This window comes from Zootoca vivipara, chromosome 6, assembly GCF_965207765.1.
Source record: "Zootoca vivipara chromosome 6, rZooViv2.hap1.1, whole genome shotgun sequence".
Classification (NCBI taxonomy): domain Eukaryota; kingdom Metazoa; phylum Chordata; class Lepidosauria; order Squamata; family Lacertidae; genus Zootoca; species Zootoca vivipara.
In genome coordinates this window covers 7,969,889-7,991,817 of record NC_142589.1, presented here as the reverse complement: position 1 = coordinate 7,991,817, position 21,929 = coordinate 7,969,889, and the positions used below count along the sequence as shown (strand labels likewise).

At 50.1% G+C, this 21,929-nt stretch overlaps 2 protein-coding genes across 9 annotated transcripts in view; one reads left to right on the top strand and one right to left on the bottom strand.

Annotated features, from left to right (window-relative positions):
• Nucleotides 1-5,228, top strand: part of CROCC (ciliary rootlet coiled-coil, rootletin) — a 52,835-nt gene extending 47,607 nt beyond the window's left edge. For both annotated transcript variants that reach the window (XM_060276317.2, XM_060276318.2), the window contains exons 32-37: nucleotides 742-966; nucleotides 1,125-1,274; nucleotides 1,778-1,978; nucleotides 2,779-2,910; nucleotides 4,145-4,318; nucleotides 4,402-5,228. In XM_060276317.2, coding sequence (XP_060132300.2) covers nucleotides 742-966; nucleotides 1,125-1,274; nucleotides 1,778-1,978; nucleotides 2,779-2,910; nucleotides 4,145-4,318; nucleotides 4,402-4,488 — 969 coding nt within the window. In that variant the 3' untranslated portion in view covers nucleotides 4,489-5,228. The remainder of the gene's footprint in view (nucleotides 1-741; nucleotides 967-1,124; nucleotides 1,275-1,777; nucleotides 1,979-2,778; nucleotides 2,911-4,144; nucleotides 4,319-4,401) is intronic.
• Nucleotide 5,229: 1 nt separating this feature from the next.
• On the bottom strand, nucleotides 5,230-21,879 carry MFAP2 (microfibril associated protein 2). 7 transcript variants are annotated; one of them, XM_035117940.3, is made up of 9 exons: nucleotides 21,659-21,879; nucleotides 11,659-11,739; nucleotides 10,427-10,501; nucleotides 9,868-9,900; nucleotides 9,605-9,694; nucleotides 8,648-8,686; nucleotides 7,377-7,464; nucleotides 6,100-6,173; nucleotides 5,230-5,844 (listed from the first exon to the last, which is right to left on the bottom strand). In XM_035117940.3, the coding sequence occupies exons 1-9, from the start codon at nucleotides 21,726-21,728 to the stop codon at nucleotides 5,741-5,743; spliced, it is 654 nt and encodes a 217-aa protein (XP_034973831.3). In that variant the 5' UTR covers nucleotides 21,729-21,879; the 3' UTR covers nucleotides 5,230-5,740. The 7 variants fall into 7 exon arrangements, with proteins under 7 accessions (XP_034973831.3, XP_034973830.3, XP_088527606.1 ...); XM_035117939.3 differs by having other exon boundaries at nucleotides 10,427-10,504; nucleotides 21,659-21,836; XM_088671480.1 differs by having other exon boundaries at nucleotides 9,605-9,691; nucleotides 21,659-21,836.
• Between the last annotated feature and the right edge of the window lie 50 nt (nucleotides 21,880-21,929).

Below are 21,929 nucleotides of genomic sequence, written 5' to 3'. Positions count from 1 at the left end.
TTTTTAATATTCTGTTGGGAGCTGCCCAGAGTGGCTGGGGAAGCCCAGCGAGATGGGCAGGGTATAAATAGCTTCTTCTTCTTCTTCTTCTTCTTCTTCTTCTTCTTCTTCTTCTTCTTCTTCTTCTTCTTCTTCTTCTTCTTCTTCTTCTTCTTCTTCTTCTTCTTCTTCTTCTTCTTCTTCTTCTTCCCCACCTATCTGACTATGTTGCCCCAGCCCCTCTGGGCGGCTTCCAATAGATATAAAAACATAATAAAACATTAAACTTTAAAAAAAACACTTCCCTATGCAGGACTGCCTTCAGATGTCTTCTAAAGGTTGTATAGTTACTTCTCTCCTTGGCTCGGGTCTCTCTCTGTGTGTGTGTGTGTGTTGCATAACTCCTTTTCCTCCTACATTTCTCCAATGAAAATAGGGACGTCGTAAGGGAAAACGGGACATTCCGGGATCAAATCAGAAAGCGGGATGGCTTCTGTAAATCCGGGACTGTTCCTGGAAAATAGAGACACTTAGAGGGTCTGAGCTGTTTGGCAGTGGAATTTGCTACCAAGGAGTGTGGTGAAGTCTCCCTTCTTTGGAGGTCTTTAAGCAGAGGCTTGACAGCCACATGTCAAGAATGCTTTGATGGTGTTTCCTGCTTGGCAGGGGGTTGGACTGGATGGCCCTTGTGGTCTCTTCCAACTCTATGATTCTATCCCCCCCCCCCCCGCAGCCTAATCTGTGTCCTCTCCCACCCCTCAGGTGTCTGAGGCCGAGCAGAAAGCCAGCGCCTTGCAGTTGTCCTTAGACCGCCTCAATCTCTCTCTGGCGAAGGCTACGGAGGCCGAGAGCTCCCTGAAGGAGAAGGTGCAGGGGCTCAGCGCCTCCCTCTCCGAGAGCCAAAGCAGCGCCAGCTCAGCCCAGGAGAAAGTGCTGCAGCTGCAGAAGGCCCTGACGGCCAGTGAGCACGACCGGAGGGTCTTGCAGGTAAGCAGGCTGATCAGTAGAGTGCCAGGCAGGCCCTTGGGTTGGCTCCACTGGTACTGTAAGTCCCCCACCCCAAGAAGGGCAGGCGAGGCAGCATAATGGGGGAAGGGGGGCGGCTTCACAGAAAGAACCCACGTCCACGTTGTTGCCTGTTTCAGGAGCGGCTGGATGCGGCCCGCCAGGCCGTCTCGGAAGCCAAGAAGCAGAACGGGATCCTCTCCGAGCAGCTCCAGGCGATGAAGGGGCAGCAGGGGGAGCTGGAGCTGCAGAAGGAAGAGCTGGAGGGGCTGGTCAAGCAGCAGGAAGAAGTGAGTCCCTGGCCCTCCCCTCCCCTCCCCTGGACAGAGCATGGGATGGGGGGGTTGGAGGAGAGGCCCACAGCGGAACACTGAGGGGGAAGCGGCAGCAGGTCGCCCCCTCCAGCAAAAATACTCTGGTTCTGCTCCAGGGAAAATGGAATTCTGCAACCTGCTGCACAAATTCCGCCAGGCATGCATAATACAACGCAGAACGGTTTTATTGCCTGGGAAGTAGCTGCAGGACTTCCTCCTGAGGTCCCAGCAGGGTCTGGCAGACTCGAGCCTGAGATGTTTTCGTTGGTGTTTTTTTTTATGGAAATTTTGGTGCTGGGAGGTGGGATCCTGTGCCCAGAGCCGGGCCTCCCCCTGCCCCCTGAGCCTCCTACCTGTTGCCCCAGAGGCACCGTGTGGTTTGAACCAGGCAGGTGGGCAGGGATGGAGGGAGCCGAATGGTCCCGCCAGGCCCACCTGCAGAGCTCCGCATTGCCTTTCTCTCCTCACTTCCATTGCAGCTGCTGTGGCAGAGCCAGGAAAGTGAGGCCATCGGCCTGCGGAGCCTGCAGAAGGTGCAGGGGGACAGGCGCCTCTTCCAGGAGCGTGTCAGCAGCCTGCAGCGTGCCTTGGCGCAGCTGGAGAACGAGAAGCGGGAGGCAGAGCGCTCGTCCCTGCGCTTGGAGAAGGACAGGAATGCCCTCAGGAAGACCCTCGACAAGGTGAGCCCCTCGGGGTCTGAGCAGAAGGGAGGGCAGGGGCAGGTGGTGGTCTCTAGGAGCTTGCCTTCCTTCTGAAAGAACGGGGGAAAGGGTTCAGCAAAATTTAGATTGGGACAGAGCAGGAGCGGGGTGAGGGAGAATTGTATTAATCTTTATTGACTGATAAAAAATGGTCTGAACTCGGAATGTATTAAGGAGCTGGCTGAATTCTCTGGAGACACCGATTCCAAGGAAAGGGGGGGGTAGATTTAATTTTGTGGGTGGGAACGATAAGGGGGTAAAAGAGTTTACTAGTTAAGTCTGAACATTTTTGGGTAAAAGGTAGAGAATATTGGGTAAAAAAAAAGCAATGTGAAGTGTGAAGGGTTAACAGTTAAAAAGAAGTTCTAATTTAGAAGAAAGAATGTGTGTTTAGAATTGGAAACTGCAATAATTAGTGAATTATTGAGAACTCAAGAAGGGGGAATGAGGAAGTCCGATAGGTTTAGATTCGAATTTGAAAAGTATGATTATATCTCTTTTTTTTATTTTTCTCTTTTTATTTTTGTTTTTATATGTGAAGAACATTGAAGAACAAGATTTGATGATATTGTTTTATATTACTTGTATTTACTTTTTTTTCTTTTCTTTATGTAAAATCCAATAACAATTATTTAAAAATAAAAATAAAAAATGAAAGAACAGCTTGAGCATGCGCAGAGTGCGTTTCCGTGAAGAAACACATCTGGCAAGAGACAGCGGGGGGTAGGGGGCGGGCCCTCGGCTTCCTGACACCTCTGCTTTGACACCCCCACTCCCAGGTGGAGCGGGAGAAGCTGAAGACCCACGAGGACTCTGTGCGCCTCTCTGCCGAAAAGGACCGCCTGGACAGGTCCCTCACCGGTGTGGAGCAGGAGCTGACGGAGGCTCAGCAGCAGATTCGTCTCCTTGAGGTAACGATTCCCCCCCCCCCCCATGAAGGTTTTCCTCCCTTCTGCAGCTGACTCAAATGTGCCAGTCTGCCTGGGGGCCTGTGCAGGGGAGACCACCATACCAAGAACTAAGACACTCTGTTGGCAGTTCTCTCCCTTTAAAAGAAGTCGTTCTCAAGATGGTAAATTTTGCACCCAGTCCCTCTGTCTGCAGTTGCTTTGTTGGAGGGCCATCACATCTCCTTTCTCCATCTGCTTCAGCGGTCCTAGGCGCACCTACTCAGGAGTAGGCCCCCTCCCCAAGTGGCCTCTGTGGGGTTTCTGCCTTGGGGAATCTGACCCGGCTGCGATTACCCAGTCAAGCTTTGCTCCCCGCTTTTAGGCGATGCTTGAATTTCCCCCGCTCAAATTTCCTCCATTCCGATTGGTGTGCTCAACTGTTTTCTCTCCTTTGATTGGGCTGCCTTCCCCCTGGAGAAGCTCGGCACCATCCGGAGGACCCTAGTGCGGAGTCCCGGTGCCCTTCCCAGGGCGCTCTGGAAAGCCAGGCCCAGGTGCCTCCCGGGGAGCAGCCCTGCCTGCTCCAACCCCCCCATGTCCCAAGGCTGGACCTCAGCCATAGAATCCCAGAATCCTGGAATTGGAAAGGGACCCTGAGGATCATCTAGTGCAACCCCCTGTAATGCAAGAATACACAGCTGTCCCTTGCGGGGATCGAACCTGCAACCTTGGTGTTATCAGCATCACGCTCTAACCAACTGAGCTATCCAGCTGTCTTGGCTAGGAGGAGACAAGGAGCGCTCCTCTCTTCTGCCTCCTGCCCTGTCTCTCTCCACAAGGAGTTTGCCTGCCAGTCTCCTCCTGCTGGTTCTGCCTTTGGCCCTGCTAAGGAAATGCAAGCGTTGCCAAACCCCACAAGGAGCTCAAAGATTCAGCATAGCCTTTTTGCCTCATTTCTCTGGTTCAACCATGGAGGGGCAAAAAGGAGCTCTGCAGAACACTGACCACCTGCCCCTGGGTGGGCCTTTGCCTAGGCTTGCAGGAGATCAGTAGGCACTGCACATGCTTTCAAAAGGCTGATCTCCAGTCTTAAGGACTAGGAACTTAGGTAGCTGTCAGTTGAAAGCAGAGGTGGTTGCAACTATTGAATTCTGGGAGATTTGCTGGGGAGGCGGCTGGGTGTCCCAGCAACCATGAGGCTCAAGGCGGCGCTGGTCCCGCTGGCGAGGTTTTCCTTCACCCTCTTCTTGCCCAGGCACAGGTGGCAGAGTTGGAGCAGGTCCAGACCAGGGCGGACTCCTCAACCCGACATCGGCAGGACCTACAGCTGGAGGCTGAGCGGCTGCGCAGCTCTCAGCTCCAGGCAGAACATACCTTGGATGCCCGGGAGCGGGCCCACCGGCAGCGGGTCAAAAGCCTTGAGGAGCAGGTGCGTCTGTGGCAGTCCTGGGGGTGGGGATGCTATGACCACGGGAGGACCCAAATGACCCCTGCTGCCTGCCTCTCCCACAGATCTCCACCCTGAAGGAGCAGCTGCACCAGGAGGTACGGAAGGGCCAAGCCAAGTTCACCCCAGCATCCATCTTCTCGGCACCCTGAACAGCTCCTTGGTCTCCAGACTCCACTGGCGGGGGGGGGGGGGAGGTAGAGGCCTGTGTCCCCCCTCCTTACTACTAAACAAGCTAACCATCATTTGGCCAGCCTGCTTCTGGGATTTGCAAACCTCTCCGTTGATTTGTGTAAAAGACAAATGACAGGGTTTCTTTCTCTCTTTTTTGGCCATTTGTTTAGATCTGACTGATTCAAATTAATAGGCTGAAGTTCATTCATTCCAGTGGGTCTACTCTGAATAGGACTAATGTTGGCCACAAGCCACTGTTTTTATTTTAATTGACGCCTCTTCGGGCTGCATCTGAAACTCCTCCCTTCGGCTCAGCGTTGCAAAGAGATGCATTTTGACGCAGAGTTTGTTTTCAAATAGCGCTATTCTCCCCACCCCACCCCAGTGGGCGGCTGGGGGACTTGTGAGGGTGCAGGAAGAGGGGCCTGAGCGGAGACACATGTCAATCCGTCTAGGCTGACGTTTCCTCCCTTTCTTAAATGTGACCAAGGTGGTGGTTGTATTGTTGTTGTTTTTTACCAAAATGCACACACTAATTGTGTATGTATATATTTCTCTTTCTTTGGTTCTTTGTGTATCCATTAATCAACGAACGTAGAAAGTTATATTTTTATATTTCTGGTGGTGTTTGTTATTATGGATAAATGTGAACAAGAATTAAAAAAAAAACCTCCTCTTCTCACACCTGGTTGGTTCTTGGAGGAAAGAAATTGTAATACTTTGGGGTTTGTTTTATTTATTTAAACGTTTTGTAGAAAAGTAGGGAGGGGGAATCATACAAAAAGTGGGCTTACAGCTATGGGGAAAGTAAAAACAGCTGCACCCTGACCTTTGGTTGCGCTTCATGGGGGGGGGGTTAATGGAAATGGGGGTCACAATATCCCCTTGGTCCTCCTGGTGGTTTTTAATATCCCACCGGCCCTGCAGTACCCGTGAATCACAGGTTAAGCTGCTTTCCCTCTAGCACCGTTGTTTTTTTAATAAAAAAAAAGTAATGAAAATTAAACACACTAGACTATGAATGTGCACAAGGTGGGACTCTGCCCTTGCTCCCCCCCCCGGCCACCGCCTCAAATAGCACCAATGACTTCCTGTGAGGCCAAGCAGGAGGAGGAAAACGCCAGACAAAACAGGCAGTCTTGCGGCTGAGTTGCTCTCCCTCTTCCGGGGGTCGGCTCCTGCGGCGGCGTCCATGGTGCAGAAAGGCCTCCCCTCTCGTCCAGCGCCAGCTCAGCAGCCTCCACAGCTTCTGACACAGGAGGTGGCCACGCTCTGGCAGAGGCCGCTGTTCGCCATGACACCACACTTGGAGAACTTGTCCCTGCAAAGGTCGGCTGCAGGGGAAGGGGGAGCAAACAGAGGTCTCCTCAAGCCCCTCAAGGAGGCTCTCTTGGGCCTAGAGGTTTCGCTCAGGGACCTAATAAGCAGGCAGAGATCCATCCTATCGGGGCTAGGTGCCCTCTTTGGAAAGCTGCTCCCCACCCACGCCCCTCGCAGCCCACGTCTGCCCCCAGGGCTGCTTCATCTGCTGGGCTTTCCGAGGCAGCGCACGGGGGGGGGGGGGAGGTGGCACATCCAGGCCCACTTACCTCTGAGCAGCTCTTCATGGGCACAGATTGTGCGGACGCAGATCTCCTTATTGATCACGTAAACGCGGCGGAGACTAGGGAAAGATGGTGCGAGGGGTGAAGAGAACGTCGCAGCCCTGCAGTTGGGCCTCCCCTCCCTCCCCTCCATGGTCGTTTCTGCACTAGAACCTTTTCCACCGTTTCGCTCTGCCCAAAATATTAGTGAGCAATTCCACCCTTTGCCACCCTCCAGGGTTCAAGGTCCTCCTGTGCAACTTGACTTGTGCACGAAGCCCATTAAAAGAGGACAGCGCTGGCTGTTAAGTGGCAAAGTTGATTTATGGTATTCAAAAATTAAAAAGCACCGGCCTGCTAAGCATTGGCACAGAGTTTCTCAATGCTCTGCCTTGGCAGGCATTTGGAGTGGGGCTCAGTATCTCGTAGCACAGAACAGAGCACACTGAGGCCCAGATGCCCTAGAAATCACCCTCTAATACAGGTTTTATAATTTTTGACCTGGTGTGTTTGTGTGTGCTATGAAAGAATCACAATGTGGGAAAAACTGCGAAGCCAGCCAATGCCTCTGCGTAGCTCCATCCTTATTTCAGACATCGTGATATATATTGGCATATCGCGATGCTTAGCTGGTGATAACAGGTAAAGGACCCCTGGATGGTTAAGTCCAGTCAAAGGCGACTATGGGGCTTTCATCTCACTTTCAGGCTGAGGAAGCCGGTGTTTGTCCACAGACAGCTTTCTGGGTCATGTGGCCAGCATGACTCAACTGCCTCTGGCGCAACGGGACACTGATGGAAGCCAGAACGCACATAAATGCCATTTACCTTTCCGCCGCAGTGGTACCTATTTATCTACTTGCGCTGGCCTGCTTTTGAACTGCTAGGTTGGCAGGAGCTGGGACAGAGCAACGAGAGCTCACTCAAGTCGCGGGGATTTGAACTGCCAACCTTTCGATCGGCAAGCCCAAGAGGCTCAGTGGTTTAGACCACAGCGCCACCCATGTCCCTAGCTGGTGATATATCACGATGTTGGAAACCAGATATCGCCCAGTTCTGCTCAAATCTCTGCAGAGAAGGCAACCAACTGTGGCCCATCCAGATGTTTTTTGGGGGCCCATCCACTCCTGCGAGCCTTGAAAGAGCAACAGAGGCATTTTCCACGCCTGGTGGAAGCACAAGTTAACACTCTCTTTAGATCTGTCCCCATCCATCCTCTGTGGGTCCTCGGGTGAAAGACTCTCCCCCAAGCCAGATAGTGACCTCCCTCCAGCAGCTGCTCACCTGTAAAAGCAGATTTCGTTCAGGCACTGTTTGCAAGGCTTGTGGACCGAGTAGAGTCTGGTGCAAGGGTACTGCTCCTCCTGGCAGTCTGGGAATGGAGAAGAAGGGGATGGGGAGAGTTATGACAAGTGCAGTGACCCCTGAGCTTGATGCCAGAGTCTACAGGCCAATGCATATACTGACAAGCTGGAACGTGTCCAGAAGAGGGCAACCAAAATGGTCAAAGGCCTGGAAACGATGCCTTATGAGGAACGGCTTAGGGAGCTGGGTATGTTTAGCCTGGAGAAGAGAAGGTTAAGGGGTGATATGATAGCCATGTTCAAATATATGAAAGGATGTCATATGGAGGAGGGAGAAAGATTGTTTTCTGCTGCTCCAGAGAAGCGGACACGGAGCAATGGATTCAAACTACAAGAAAGAAGATTCCACCTAAACATTAGAAAGAACTTCCTGACATTAAGAGCTGTTCGACAGTGGAATTTCTGCCAAGAAGTGTGGTGGAGTCTCCTTCTTTGGAGGTCTTTAAGCAGAGGCTTGACAGGCATATGTCAAGAATGCTTTGATGGTCTTTCCTACTTGGCAGGGGGTTGGACTGGATGGCCCTTGTGGTCTCTTCCAACTCTATGATTCTATGGGGTACATTTCCTTAGGCTTCTCTCGCAAGGGCTGCATGCAAAACCATACCCTCCAAGTGTCCTGGTTTTCCAGGGACAGTCCCAGAATTACGAAAGGCCTCCTGTTTTCTGATTTGATCCTGGAATGTCCCCATTTCCCCTGCCGGTGCTGAGCCCCTTGTGGTCCCTTCCAACTCTATGATTCTATAAGCATCAAGTCACGGCACTGGGGTCAACGCTGAGCTCAGCGCTGCAATCGGCTGCCTTCATTTGCTAGCACTAAGAGGCAAGCGACTTGAGCAATGGTCACAAGCGTTTCTATTTAGAATCATTCCTATACTGCCTTTCATTCAAAAGAATTTCCAGGCTGGTTTATAAGAACAAAAACACGAGGCTCATCTTCCTCCCTGTGCTCGGCAGCAGCTGCAGTACAGGCTGGGAAAATAGGGACATTCTGGGATCACGTCAGAAGCTGGGATGCCTTTTGCAATTCCAGGACTGTCCCTGGAAAATTGGGAGGGTATGATCATAACCCCCTCCCTGTTAAGAAAGCACAGTATTGGGGTTACGAATAAGAATGGGAACATGAATGTCTCAGCTGGGAAGCCGATTTAAATTCCAACAAGCAACCCCAAATTTCGCAGCATGCTTACTTACCGAGGGGGCCTGGTTCAGTGGGCTCTGTCTCGGGAACACCTAGAACAGGGTAGGTAGGGGAAAAGAGAATTAGGGTTACAGATCCAACTTCAGGGCTCCTGATAGTCTTCATTGCAAGCACGGGTGCAAACAGGGATGGGCTTCTGGCCTTTCCCTTATTTACATCGGAATCTGAAAGCCACAGCACAGCCAGCCAGGGATTTCTCAATAGTTAAAATCTATAACCGAAGCAGGTCAGTTTGGACCTTCCAGAAGAGGAGGAGCCTGACATTTTTTGCACAGCTTCTAGCAACAGGGGCCAAGTGCCCCCCCCCCCGGCTGGAATAACCATTAGGCAAAATAAGCCCGTGCTTACGGCATCAAGGGAAAGTGGGGGCGGGGACCGGGACCACAGAAATTTTCCATGACCGGATTTTTAACATCAATGGTCACCCATTGCTCAGCTGAGCCTTCGTTTTCTCAGCTGAAGTATATATTCAACTTCAGAAGAACTATGCAACAAGGCGGGATGGATGCCTGTTCTCTACTAATTGTAGAAGCAGATGTGTTATGTAAGATTGGTTTTGAGCAGGCACCCCCAAACTCGGCCCTCCAGCTGTTTTGGGACTACAACTCCCATCATCCCTAGCTAAGAGGAGCAGTGGTCAGGGATGATGGGAATTGTAGTCCCAAAACAGCTGGAGGGCTGAGTTTGGGGGGTGCCTGGTTTTGAGGATCTGATCAAAGTAGGATAAAAAAAATCAAATGTAAATAAAGTGGGAGTATGCAAAAATAAACATTTTATTTTATGGTTTATATTTTGAATTGGATATATATGGGGGCACCAAGACCTCTTAAGTGCTTAGGGCCTCTGAAGGTCTTCATCTGGCCCTGACTCCTTCTGGAGCTTCTCCTTCTGGAGGTTGTGGTGCAATGCCCCTTGCACAACACCTCCCTACCTCCCTAAGGTGGGCTTACCTTGGGTTGGCGCAGGGATGACTTCCTGCTGGTTCTGCTGTTGGGACTGGTACTGATACTGCTCCTCCGGGGTCTGCGGAGCAATGTCTGCTGTGGAAAGTGAGGAGGGAGAGCAGGGAGGTTCAGCTTCAGCCAGCCTGGCTCTCCCATTTCCACCCCAAAGTCTAAGGCTCAGAACGCACTTTTGGGGGGGGGGATCGGGGTGGAAATAAGTTATTCCCTTCCCCCAAACTCCCCCAGAGCAGAGGGAAAAGTTGACTTACCATTACCAGCATAATCATAATAATCTTGACTGTCTAAAAAAAAGAAGGAAGGAAAAGATGCAGAGTTTAATTCCACTGAGGCTGTCTTTGAGAGGAGGATGAGGAGCGGGGGGCAGGGGGCAGGGGAGATAGCATTTCCCCACATCGTGGCTGGGTGATCCTGGGGGTTGCAACCTTTGGCTGCTCCCCAGAGGGAGAGAGTTCAAAGGTATGCACAGCATACCTGCCATGTTGCTGTCAGAGAAATAAGGGACCGGGCCGGAAATAGCAGACCGGAAGTCGCACTGCAGCCATTTTGGAACTGGGCAGAGCAGCATCAAAAGTCGCTTCTGAGCATGCTCCGCCCAGTTCCAAAATGGCCGCCGCGCCAGAATAACCCGGGGGAAAACAAAAAATCCGTTTTTTCAGCTAGGATCAGCTGGAAAAACGGGGATTTCCCAGGGAAAACGGGAGACTTGGCAGCTATGATTGCACAGCTGAGTGTCACGTTCTAGTGACCTTGATTTGAACGGCAGGAGACAGGGAGAGGGGAGCTTCTGCCAGCCTGCAATGCACTCACCTATTTCGTAAGGCACGTAAGGTGTGTCATGGTAGGCCGGGTCCTCGATGTCGTACTGCCCTTGAGCCAGGAGTGCTGCTGGTTAGAAAGAGACCGGGGCTCAGCTGGGTCTCCCCATCACCACCAGACCATAGGGGCAGCAGTTGCATATTGCGAGAATCCAGAAGAAAGCAACTGCCTGCCCTGAGCGCTCTGCAGCAAGAGCCAAGCTTGGCTCCCCAAAGGGCCAAATGGAAAAGGCACACCAGTGCAGCCCACCTTCTGTATGCGAAGATTCTCCACCCCTGAGCCACATTCATTCCCCGAAATGCTTGTCTTGCTGGACGGATGGACACACACACACACACACTACACCAAGCTCTTGATGATCATTTTTTTAATACAAGGTGTGACCGAAAAGTTCGGTGAATTGTCACAGAAATCAAACCATCGAAGATGACCCTCAGTCTGGCAGACCGTTGACGAGCAGAACGGCGGCAAATGTCAACAGAGTTCGTGAGTTATTGACGTGGGATCGGCGCTCGTCCGTCCGAATGATGGCGGAATACAGTGCTACCTCTACTTACGAATAACTCTACTTACGAATTTTTCTACTTACGAATGGAGCTCCGTCCCCCATCTTGGATGCAGTTTAGATAGGATTTTTTCTACTTACGAATTTTTAGATAGGGCTGCTTCGACTTACGAATTTTCTCTCTCAATGCATTCCTATGGGATTCGACTTACACATTTTTTCGACTTACAAATGTGTGTTCGGAACGCATCAAATTCGTAAGTAGAGGTACCACTGTAATTGCGTATTCCATGTGAAATCGTTACCGAGTTGTCCCACCCTCCGTATTCTCCCGATCTAGCCCCACCGGATTTCTTTCTTTTTCCAGAAGTGAAATCTGCACTGAAAGGCCACAGATCTCCCAACATTTCACAAGTCCGAGCTGCTGCGGCAAGGGAACTGAAAACGGTATTAAAAGAGGACGTCTCCAGAAGTTTGCAACAGTTCTACGAACGTTGTCAATGGTGCATTGTTATCAGAGGGGGCCTACTTTGAAGGCCTGTAAGGCATGTATGTTTGAATATTTCTCGCTGTACGATTTCACAGTCACACCTTGTATTTTCCAGGGCAGCAGGTTAAGAGAGGTTCTAGAGGCAGAGCCCTGGATCAGATTGCTTCCATTACTTCGCTCAACTGTTTTGAAATGTGCTGTTGCCGGGGTGGGGGTGGGTCCACTCACCTGGCAGGCACAGGAGGAAGAGATTCAGTGTCCTCCTCATTCTCAGTCTGGGGCAGTCGTGCTGGGCTGGGGAAGAAGCACCTGTAGGGTCAGGAAAAGGAAAAGGCTGAGTAGCACAGCTTGGACTAAAGTGCAGCCGTTTCATTTGACATTTGAGTTGACTGCTCCTCCTTACCACATCTATCCTTATGGAAAGTGTGCCCATATTTATGCTTTTAATGCCATTCTGTGCTGCAATATGTTTCAGACAGCTCCCCTTTTGCATTTATTTTATCGGCATGCCAAGCAATCCTAGAATCATAGAGTTGGAAGAGACCACAAGGGCCATCCAGTCCAACCCCCTGCCAAGCAGGAAACACCATCAAAGCATTCTTGACATATGCCTGTCAAGCCTCCGCTTAAAGACCTCCAAAGAAGGAGACTCCACCACACTCCTTGGTAGCAAATTCCACTGCCGAACAGCTCTTACTGTCAGGAAGTTCTTCCTAACGTTTAGGTGGAATCTTCTTTCTCACGTGGCAACTGTGCAGAAAAACACACGAGGAGATTTGGGTTGCCTCCTATCTGAAAGAGAGATGGAGATTCCTTTCCACTCCCAAGAAACCCCCTGGATCCTGCCAGGCATGGCCTCTGTGCGCCTAGCAGTGTCTGCAATGCATACACCTCGTCCCACCTCCTGCCTCCAGCATCTGCTGGGATTGGAAAGCAGAAGACCCCCCCCCATGCCCCTCCCTCAAAACAAGCTCTCAAGCAGTTCTGCGGACTTTGCAAATGCCCTGTTGATCTTGTGCCCTTCTGCAGAACCAATAAAGCTGTCCCCAAATGACGCTGGAGACCCAGGAAACCTTTGGGAGGGATTTGGGCACAAAGTAAGTCAAATGTGTGGGCTCAGCTGCCTAGTTGTGTTGTTGTTGGTTTCCATTGGGGATTTCCATTGCAATTTCCATCAGCAGCATAATAGCCAGACGTGGTTTGTGGTACCGTGGCGGGGAGAGGAAAACTGGAAAGGGGGCACCTGCCAAATGTTCTGTTGACTGAACATTGTACATTTAACAAGCAACACAAAACCAAGAGCTCTCGCCAAAAGCTGGGGCAGGCAAGCGGTTTTCCGCCTGAGGGCTGCAGCATTCCTTAGCGTGTTGTGGGGAGTCAGGGGGAAGACACATGTTAACTCTGGAAGAAGCCAAAGGTGGGTTCTCCTCCTCCTCCTCTGAGGGTTAGATGGCTCATTCCAGAAGTCTAAGCTGACTGCTTGCACAAAGCTTTCAGAACGAAGCCAAGAGCTGCATAAAACCCACAGGATGGCTGCCCCTGGTTGCCACCCGCCCCTCCTTTTCGTTTTTAACTGCTAAGAACCCTCTGCAAAGTCTTCGTCAAAGGATGATTGCTCACGGCTGTCACCCTGAGGGACATGGCGAATTCATTCAGATAAACTATACTTGCGCAGAAAGATAACTCAGGTCTTGCAGACCAACATTCCTCAGATGAAAATAGGGAAGAAGAGTTTGGATTGGATTTGATATCCCGCTTTATCACTACCCGAAGGAGTCTCAAAGCGGCTAACATTCTCCTTTCCCCTCCTCCCCCACAACAAACACTCTGTGAGGTGAGTGGGGCTGAGAGACTTCAGAGAAGCGTGACTAGCCCAAGGTCACCCAGCAGCTGCATGTGGAGGAGCGGGGATGCGAACCCGGTCCCCCAGATTACGAGTCTACCGCTCTTAACCACTACACCACACTGACATTTCTCACTCCCCCACAACTGACCTTCCTCGAATCTCACCCCTTCAATGTTTTCCCTTCCCTGCGGAGCGTTTCCTATCAGAAGATGGGCAAGTCCCGGTTTCATTTTATTCCTTGGTAGATTTACAAAAGGAAAGACACGCACCAATAAATAAATGTTTAGAAAGGGGCAAGATTAGACGCAGACACACAAAACATTTTTTAAAAAAAAACAAGAAATCAGGACTCCTTGCACTCTGCTTCGCTCCCCACTTTCTTCCTGCCCAGGGCGGCACTGCCCTCTGCCTGCCCCTCAGAGCCGGCTGCAACCTCTCCTCCTCCTTACCAACTCTCCAGCAGCCACTATGAGCTGCCCAAGGAAGGAGGCTGGCAACGGGATGCTCTCCCCCAGTCACAAGCTGTCTAGGGACAAGTGCCGGCTCATCCTCCTTCCAAAGCTCAGCACCGGCAAGGGAAATGGGGACATTCCGGGATCAAATCAGAAACCAGGAGGCCTTTCGTAATTCTGGGACTGTCCCTGGAAAACCAGGACACTTGGAGGGTATGGTTTTGCATGCAGCCCTTGCGAGAGAAGCCTAAGGAAATGTACCCCATAGAATCATAGAGTTGGAAGAGACCACAAGGGCCATGCAGTCCAACCCCCTGCCGAGCAGGAAACACCTTCAAAGCATTCTTGACATATGCCTGTCAAGCCTCTGCTTAAAGACCTCCAAAGAAGGAGACTCCACCACACTCCTTGGTAGCAAATTCCACTGCTGAACAGCTCTTACTGTCAGGAAGTTCTTCCTAATATTTAGGTGGAATCTTCTTTCTTGTAGTTTGAATCCATTGCTCCATGACCGCTTCTCTGGAGCAGCAGAAAACAACCTTTCTCCCTCCTCTATATGACATCCTTTTATATATTTGAACATGGCTATCATATCACCCCTTAACCTTCTCTTCTCCAGGCTAAACATGCCCAGCTCCCTAAGCCGTTCCTCATAAGGCATCGTTTCCATGCCTTTGACCATTTTGGTTGCCCTCCTCTGGACACGTTCCAGCTTGTCAGTATCCTTCTTGAACTGTGGTGCCCAGAACTGGACACAGCATTCCAGGTGAGGTCTGACCAGAGCGGAATACAGTGGTACTATTACTTCCCTTGATCTAGATGCTATACTCCCATAGGAGGCTGAAATCTATAGTTCTGTCTCAAAGACCCTCAGCATCTGAATACTTGTCCGTCAGGAGACCAAAAGAACAGGATCTCCATCCTTGTTTTGTCAGTGTTGTTCCCACCATAATTTTGTAGGCTGTGGGTAGGGAGCCTAACTATGGACTCCATGTAACGCTTTTTATGTCTGTAGAAGGCGGTGCAAGGCGTCAAGCCTGGAGGTCACAAAAGACCAAAAACACCAATTAAGAGGGGAGGTGCTGTCAGGAAATGTTCTGATGAAAGAAGCCCAACCTGACCACCTTCCAGCAATGCATCCTGCGGTGCCCTTTTAATTTTTAATTGCTTTGATTTCTCCATGCATCGTTGCCCAACACTGCAGGAGCGGGAAGGGGAAGGGGAAAAGAAACAGGCGCAAAGCTCCTCGCCAGATACTGGAAAAGATGCCCAGGTCGCTCTGAACAAAGAGGCCTGGCCTGGAACTCGCCTTGTAGTTGAGGAAAGTTTCCTGGAATGCTCTCCCCCCCCCCCGGCCTCTGCAGAAGTCATTTAAAACACTTCCATGCTGGGATTCTGAATCCATCTCCAACAGCAGCAATCTTCCCTGCCCCCTCTCTCGCCATGCCTGTTTGCACAGTTCAGGAGAGAGGGAGAAAGAGTTGGCTGGACACCCCCAGCGCAGCCTGCTTGCTGCCAGATTAAAACATTATTGCTCCCCTTGTCGTAGGAATTAGGCGAACTGTAAAAGCGTTTTCTTCTTGGTGAGCTACCTTCTCAGGTTGATGAGCACCATCTGCCCCTTGCTTCTTTCTACAGCACAGGCAGAAGCCACTTTCTTGACCATTGGTCTCGTCTGCTCAATCCCCCCAGAGCCTGTCTTTGCACGCAGGGGAAGACCCTAACTCACCCGAGGGTTTGAGACCCATCGGCTACCCTCACCTGGTTTAGCTGGGTGGTTGGTGCTGTTCCCAGCGTGTGGCCGCTGTCGGTTTCTGGAAGCCACATGTGAGAGCTCGGGGTAGGGGGCCAAAGGTGGACAAACTACCCCAGGAGCCAGTGTGGTGTAGTGGTTAAGAGCGGTAGACTCGTAATCTGGGGAACGGGGTTTGCTTCCCTGCTCCTCCACATGCAGCTGCTGGGTGACCTTGGGCTAGTCACACTTCTGTGAAGTCTCTCAGCCCCACTCACCTCACAGAGTGTTTGTTGTGGGGGAGGAAGGGAAAGGAGATTGTTAGCCGCTTTGAGACTCCTTCGGGTAATGATAAAGCGGGATATCAAATCCAAACTACTCTTCTTCTTCTTCTTCTTCTGGAGCACAATGTGTCCCCCAACCCTAACATCCACCAAACCCCGAGAAGATAATTAAGCACACAGGAACTATAGGGCCTTCCTCTCAGCAATTGGTTTAAATAGATATATTAAATTTGGCTTGTAGGTCGGGTTGGATCCAATTACATGGTGGGGGGGAACCCTTTGTGCATGGGCAGAGATGTGATGCAAGTTCACCAGGGGCATTCCAGCAAGATGTGGCGGTTGAGCCCTCCCTCCTCCACATCAAAGAACCTCCCCCACCATCCCTCTCTAGCCAGGAAAGGCTATTCCCTTCCCCGACCCTGCTCCCACTCTCCCTCCCTCCCTCCTGGAAGGCCCCCACTGCACTGATGCTTTTGGCAGAAGATGCTGAAATGGGGGTGGGGTGGGGAGAGAGAAAAGGCCCTCCTCAATGCCCAAGATGTGGGAGGGTAACACTTCTAGGGAAACCAGATGTGTTTTTTTGCAAGGCACATCTGGGAACAATCAGTCAGCTCCTGCAAAGGAAAGAATGCCTCAGGAGCCTCCTGAAACCCCACCTTCTAGGAAAAGCCCCCTCCTCCAAAGGCCAGGAGAGGGAGCAGAGAACAAAAGGGAACCCCCCCTCCACCAACCAGATATCACAGGGGATTTTTGACCTACAAAATCGGTCCACAATGTCTTGCCCCCCCCAAAAAAAACCTTACTTACAAAGGCTTTCATAGTGACTTTCCAAGGAATGGAATCCCACTCCTCTCTGGCCTCAGCCAAAATTCCAGACATCAGCAAATGGAAAGTGGGGGGCGGGGGCTCAACATCTGCCCCGCCAACTCGCTCACTGAGCTGTTGCATTTACAATGAATAGAACACACATATTGTCCTTAAGCTCACTACCTTTTCTTCATCCTTCAAAAGTTCCCCATTCCATTGGAAAGTTCCTTAAAACGATGCCAACATGCAATTTGGTAGTATTTAGACAAGCGTTAACCAAGGACCCCCTCAAAGCCGCCTTCGCTCTGGATTAAAAGCTGCAGTTAAAACAAGAAAAATAAACCTGCCTTTCTGAAAAACACGAATGATTCCCACCCGCCCCCTTTCTCCTTCACTGCCATTTGCTTTAGTTTTTTGGGGGGGTCATGATCCTGACTGAAGGCGAAATGGTCCCTTTACATTTTGCCCACGACTCTTGCCTACTGGCGAAATTCTAGAGCTCTGCAGAGGAACAGCCAAAAATGGCACAAAACCTCTGTGCATGCACAGAGACACAGAGGAGTGACTTACTGGTCTGAAAGGTCTCTTCTCTTCTCAGTCCCCCTGCTATCCTCCCAGAGCCTGGATCTCTTTTGCCCACTTTCAAGAGAGGGGGAAAGAAATCTGTCTTGCAATGCAGCCTCTCCCCTGGGTCCTAATGCTACCCTTGCTTTAAAGGCAGCGGGTTTCCACATATTTCAACCCCATCCCACTTAATTAAAACCAGAGAGGAGAAACAGGGAAGAACAACAGGTGAGGTCTCTGCAGACTGGATGCATGCAAATGTCCCAATCTTCAGAAGGGGGTGGGGGGTGGGGGGAGAGGACCCAGGGAACTACAAATCAGACAGGCTGACTTTGATACCAGCACAGGTCTTTACAACAGATAATTAAACAATTGGTCCGTGAAGGCTTAGAAAAGTATACTGTGGTCACTAGAGCAAGCATGGGCTTCTAAAGAACAAGTTATGCCAGAACAACCTTACTTCTGTTTTTGATAAGAGTTGCAAGCTTTGGTGGATCAGGGGAAAGCTGTGAATGTAAAACATCTTGATTTCATTATGGCTTTCCACAAAGCCTTCTTGAGAAGTTGGTAAAAGGTAGGGCAGACAATGTCAATGTAGGGTGGAAGTGAGAGCTGGACCATAAAGAAGGCTGATTGCCGAAGAATTGATGCTTTTGAATTATGGTGCTGGAGGAGACTCTTGAGAGTCCCATGGACTGCAAGAAGATCAGACCTATCCATTCTGAAGGAAATCAGCCCTGAGTGCTCACTGGAAGGACAGATCCTGAAGCTGAGGCTCCAATACTTTGGCCACCTCATGAGAAGAGAAGACTCCCTGGAAAAGACCCTGATGTTGGGAAAGATGGAGGGCACTAGGAGAAGGGGACGACAGAGGATGAGATGGTTGGACAGTTGGAAGCTACGAACATGAGTTTGACCAAACTGCGGGAGGCAGTGCAAGACAGGAGTGCCTGGCGTGCTATGGTCCATGGGGTCACGAAGAGTCGGACACGACTAAACGACTAAACAATAACAGGGTGGATTTGGAGCTGATTGACAGAACCCAAAGATCACTGATCCTGGGGGGGGGGGAGTGCCAAGTGGGGTGCCGCAGGGTTCTGTCCTAGGCCTGGTGCTGTTCAGCATCTTTGCTTGGCCGAAAGAACTGGAGGGATGCTCACCCAGTTTGCAGATGACGCCAAACAGGGTGGGGCAGCGAAAACCTCAGAAGACAGAATCGGGATTCGATAGGACCTTAACAGATTGGAGAACGGGACCAAAGCTAACTAAAATGAATCTCAATAGGCACAAATACGAGGTTCTACACTTAGGTAGGAATAATCCGAATTGTCTAAACAAAGGCCTCCACTCAGGCATCCCCAAACTGCAGCCCTCCAGATGTTTTGGCCTGCAACTCCCATGATCCCTAGCTAACAGGACCAGTGGCCGGGGAAGATGGGAATTGAAGTCCAAAACATCTGGAGGGCCGAAGTTTGGGGATGCCTGCCTCCACTCTTCTATAAAAAGTTCATCATTTTGGTCTTTTAATTTTGTTGTCAACTTTGCCATTTCCACGCAGTCCTTTTAAAACCCATTATTCCTTCACTGGAACCTTCTCTTCTTTCCATTTCTGTGCATACAATATTCTAGCTGCTGTTGTCACATGTATAAATTGTTTGGTCATCTTCTTCAGAATGTCTGTCCTTGTTATCCCTATAAGAAAAGCTTCAGGTCTTTTGGGAATAGCCCACTTGAACAGCTTCTTCATTTCATTATAAATCATTTCCCCAAAGCCTTTAGCCTTTTACATGCCCACCACATCTGAAAGAACGACCCTTCTGACCCCAATTTAAGAAGGATGTTGACAAGCTGGAATGTGTGCAGAGGAGGGCAGCTAGGATGATCAAGTGTCTGGAAACTAAGCCTTATGAGGAGCGCTTGAAGGAGCCGGGTATGTTTAGCCTGGAAAAGAGGAGACCGAAAGGAGATATGATAGTAATCTTCAAATATCTTAAGGGCTGTCACTTGGAGGAGAGAGCATGCTTGTTTTCTCCTGCTCTGGAGGGTAGGACTCGAACCAATGGCTTCAAGTTGCAAGAAAGGAGATTCCAACTAAACATTTGAAAAAACTTTTTGACAGTAAGAGCTGCTCAGCACTGGGACAGACTCCCACAAGAGGTGATGGATTCTCATTCCTTGGAGGCTTTTAAACAAAGGTTGAATGGCCATCTGCCATGGATGCTTTTGCTGAGATTCCTTCATTACTGGGGGTTGGGCTAGATGGCCTTTTTGGTACTTTCAAACTCTAAGATTCTATGATTCCATCATTTTCAAATAGTTTTCATTTAAAGCACAACAGCCAGCAAATTTCATCTCTCTCCCCCCCCCCCAATAGCTTCTCCCAAGAAACCACATCAATATATAAGTCTTTTGTGTAGTCATTATTGAGCTGTGATTCCTGCATTGTAGGTAAGGTTGCCACCCACCCTGTAGAATACAGGATTGTCCCTTATTTCAATGTAAAGTGATTTGTCCTGTATTTTCCCTATTTCCGCCCTGCTGCTGCAGCTGCTGCTGCTCCCCCTGCCTCTGACCTCTTTCCTTTCCTTTTTTCTCCTCATTCCCTCTTCTCATCTCGTCCCAAGGTGGAGCAAACCAGGGCAAGGCTTTTTTTTTCTCTCTCTCTTTTTTTTTAATATACTTTTTATTAGATTTTAACAAGAAATACAAGAAAAAAGAAAAAGGCACAAAAAAGAAAAATACATAGAAAAAAAACGGCAAAAAAACAAAAAACAAAAAAAACAAAAACAGATTCAGACTTCCTCATTTCCCCCTCTTGAGTTCTTATTGTTAAAAATAGTTCTCGCATTTTCCCATTCTAACTTCACATTCTTATTTCTAAATTTCAACTTTTTCATCTTTTTCATTGCTATTATCCATTCTCCTTGTACTTTAACCTCTTTTCTCTTAACATCCTCTCTCCAAAATTATTATTATCTAATCCCTAGTCTCTTTCCCTTACCCAAAAATATATAAGATTCACATCCTAATTTATTACCCATTTACTTCCACCCACACAACAAAGTTCCCACCCCCCCTTCCCTGGAATCGAAGTCTCCAGATGAATCAGCCAGGTTCCTCATACAATCCTTAATACATTCCGAGATCAGACCATATTATTTCAGACAATACCAAATAATCCAGAACCTCTCAACCCACCCCTAGTCTGTCCCATACCAACTTTTGCCGAACTCTTGCCCCCCCCTTCTGTAATCCCATCACTTTGTATCTTTGCACCTTTTCATCCTCTTTCTGCCCCCCAACTGTTTGTGTCCTCCCCTCTCTCACCGGGGCGCTGATTTTCCCAACCTCTTTTTTGGGGTGCTTTTTTGCTTTAACCCTCTCCTGTTTCACTTCTCTCACCAGTGAAACAGTGTTTTCTCCTACTTTCCCTCCCTGTTCCACCCCTCCCACCAGTAGAACAGTGTTCTTTTCAGGAAATAAATCCATTGGTTCAGCATATTGTCCTTCAGTATTATCTTTCTCCTCTTCTATGTTTTTACATACGTCACATAGGGCAAGGCTTTGAGGTTGTCCTTTCCAGTCCCCTGCAGTTTTGATGTGGGTTAAGGTGGCCATGATCCACCTGGGAGCACCAGGCCCTGTACCTTCCGAGGCTCTAGCAACAAGCCGTTCTGTGTCAGCGTAGCCCAGAAGCCTCAGCTCTGAACATGATCTGCATTATATTTGAGAGAGGAGGAGGGCAGGGGAGAAGCAGCTCCTCACAAGCCTTGCCCTTCCAACCACCCTTTCCCCCTCTCCTTCAGAAATTTAACATGTGGAACAAAGCTCATCCCCTCATCAGAATATGCCCCCGCCTCCTGCATGCATTGTTGCACAGGACTGCATATGTGTGAAAAAGGTCGTGTATTCCAGCTCTGGATAGCAAAGCAGAGATTTACAAAATTATGTGCGTGTGACAAATGTCAGAGGGGCCACCCGGTTAGGCTGCAATAGACTGCAATGGATTGCTCTGAAGTCTTTTCAGAACCAGGTGGAAAAAGAACACCACCCCAACACCGCTATCCTGTCCTATATTTTCCCAGAACACAGGTCGCAACTCTAATTGCAGGGGGTTGGATCAGAAGACCACTTTGCCATTCTGTAAGTTGTTGTTGTTGTTGTTTAATCGTTTAGTCGTGTCCGACTCTTCGTGACCCCATGGACCATAGCACGCCAGGCACTCCTGTCTTCCACAGCCTTCCGCAGTTTGGTCAAACTCATGTTTGTAAGAGAATTAGACAAATTTCTGGGGAAGAGGGCAGTCAACAGTTACAAGCCGCGATGGCTCTGCTCTGCCTCCACAGTCGGGAGGCTACCCGTTGCTGGAAAGACTCAGGAAGGCGAGTTGGGAGAATTGCAGCCTTCTCGGGTGCTCAACGCGCGTCCACCCATTTACACGTGAACGTAGAGCCCGTGGCGCACCCACCAGGCGACCGTCAGGACACGCTCCGCGACCCTCCCTGGGACCCCCTCGACACACACCCAAGCCGGCCACGCCAACCTTTGAGCAGGGGCAGGAAGCGCGCATGCACGAGCCCCTTAACCCGGGAGCAAGGGGAGGTCTCCTCCATGGCCGCAGTCAGGGGAAATTCAGCTCTTAAGCTTTCTTGTGTCTACGATCTCCTCCTCCCGCCACCCTCAACATGGCGGCCACACTAGTCCCACTACGGCCGACGTCTAAAACCCCACTCTCGCGTCAGGCGCTCCAAATGCCGCGGGACCGCCTCCACTCGCGCGCACCTACGTACTTATGTACCCACGGCCACTCCCAA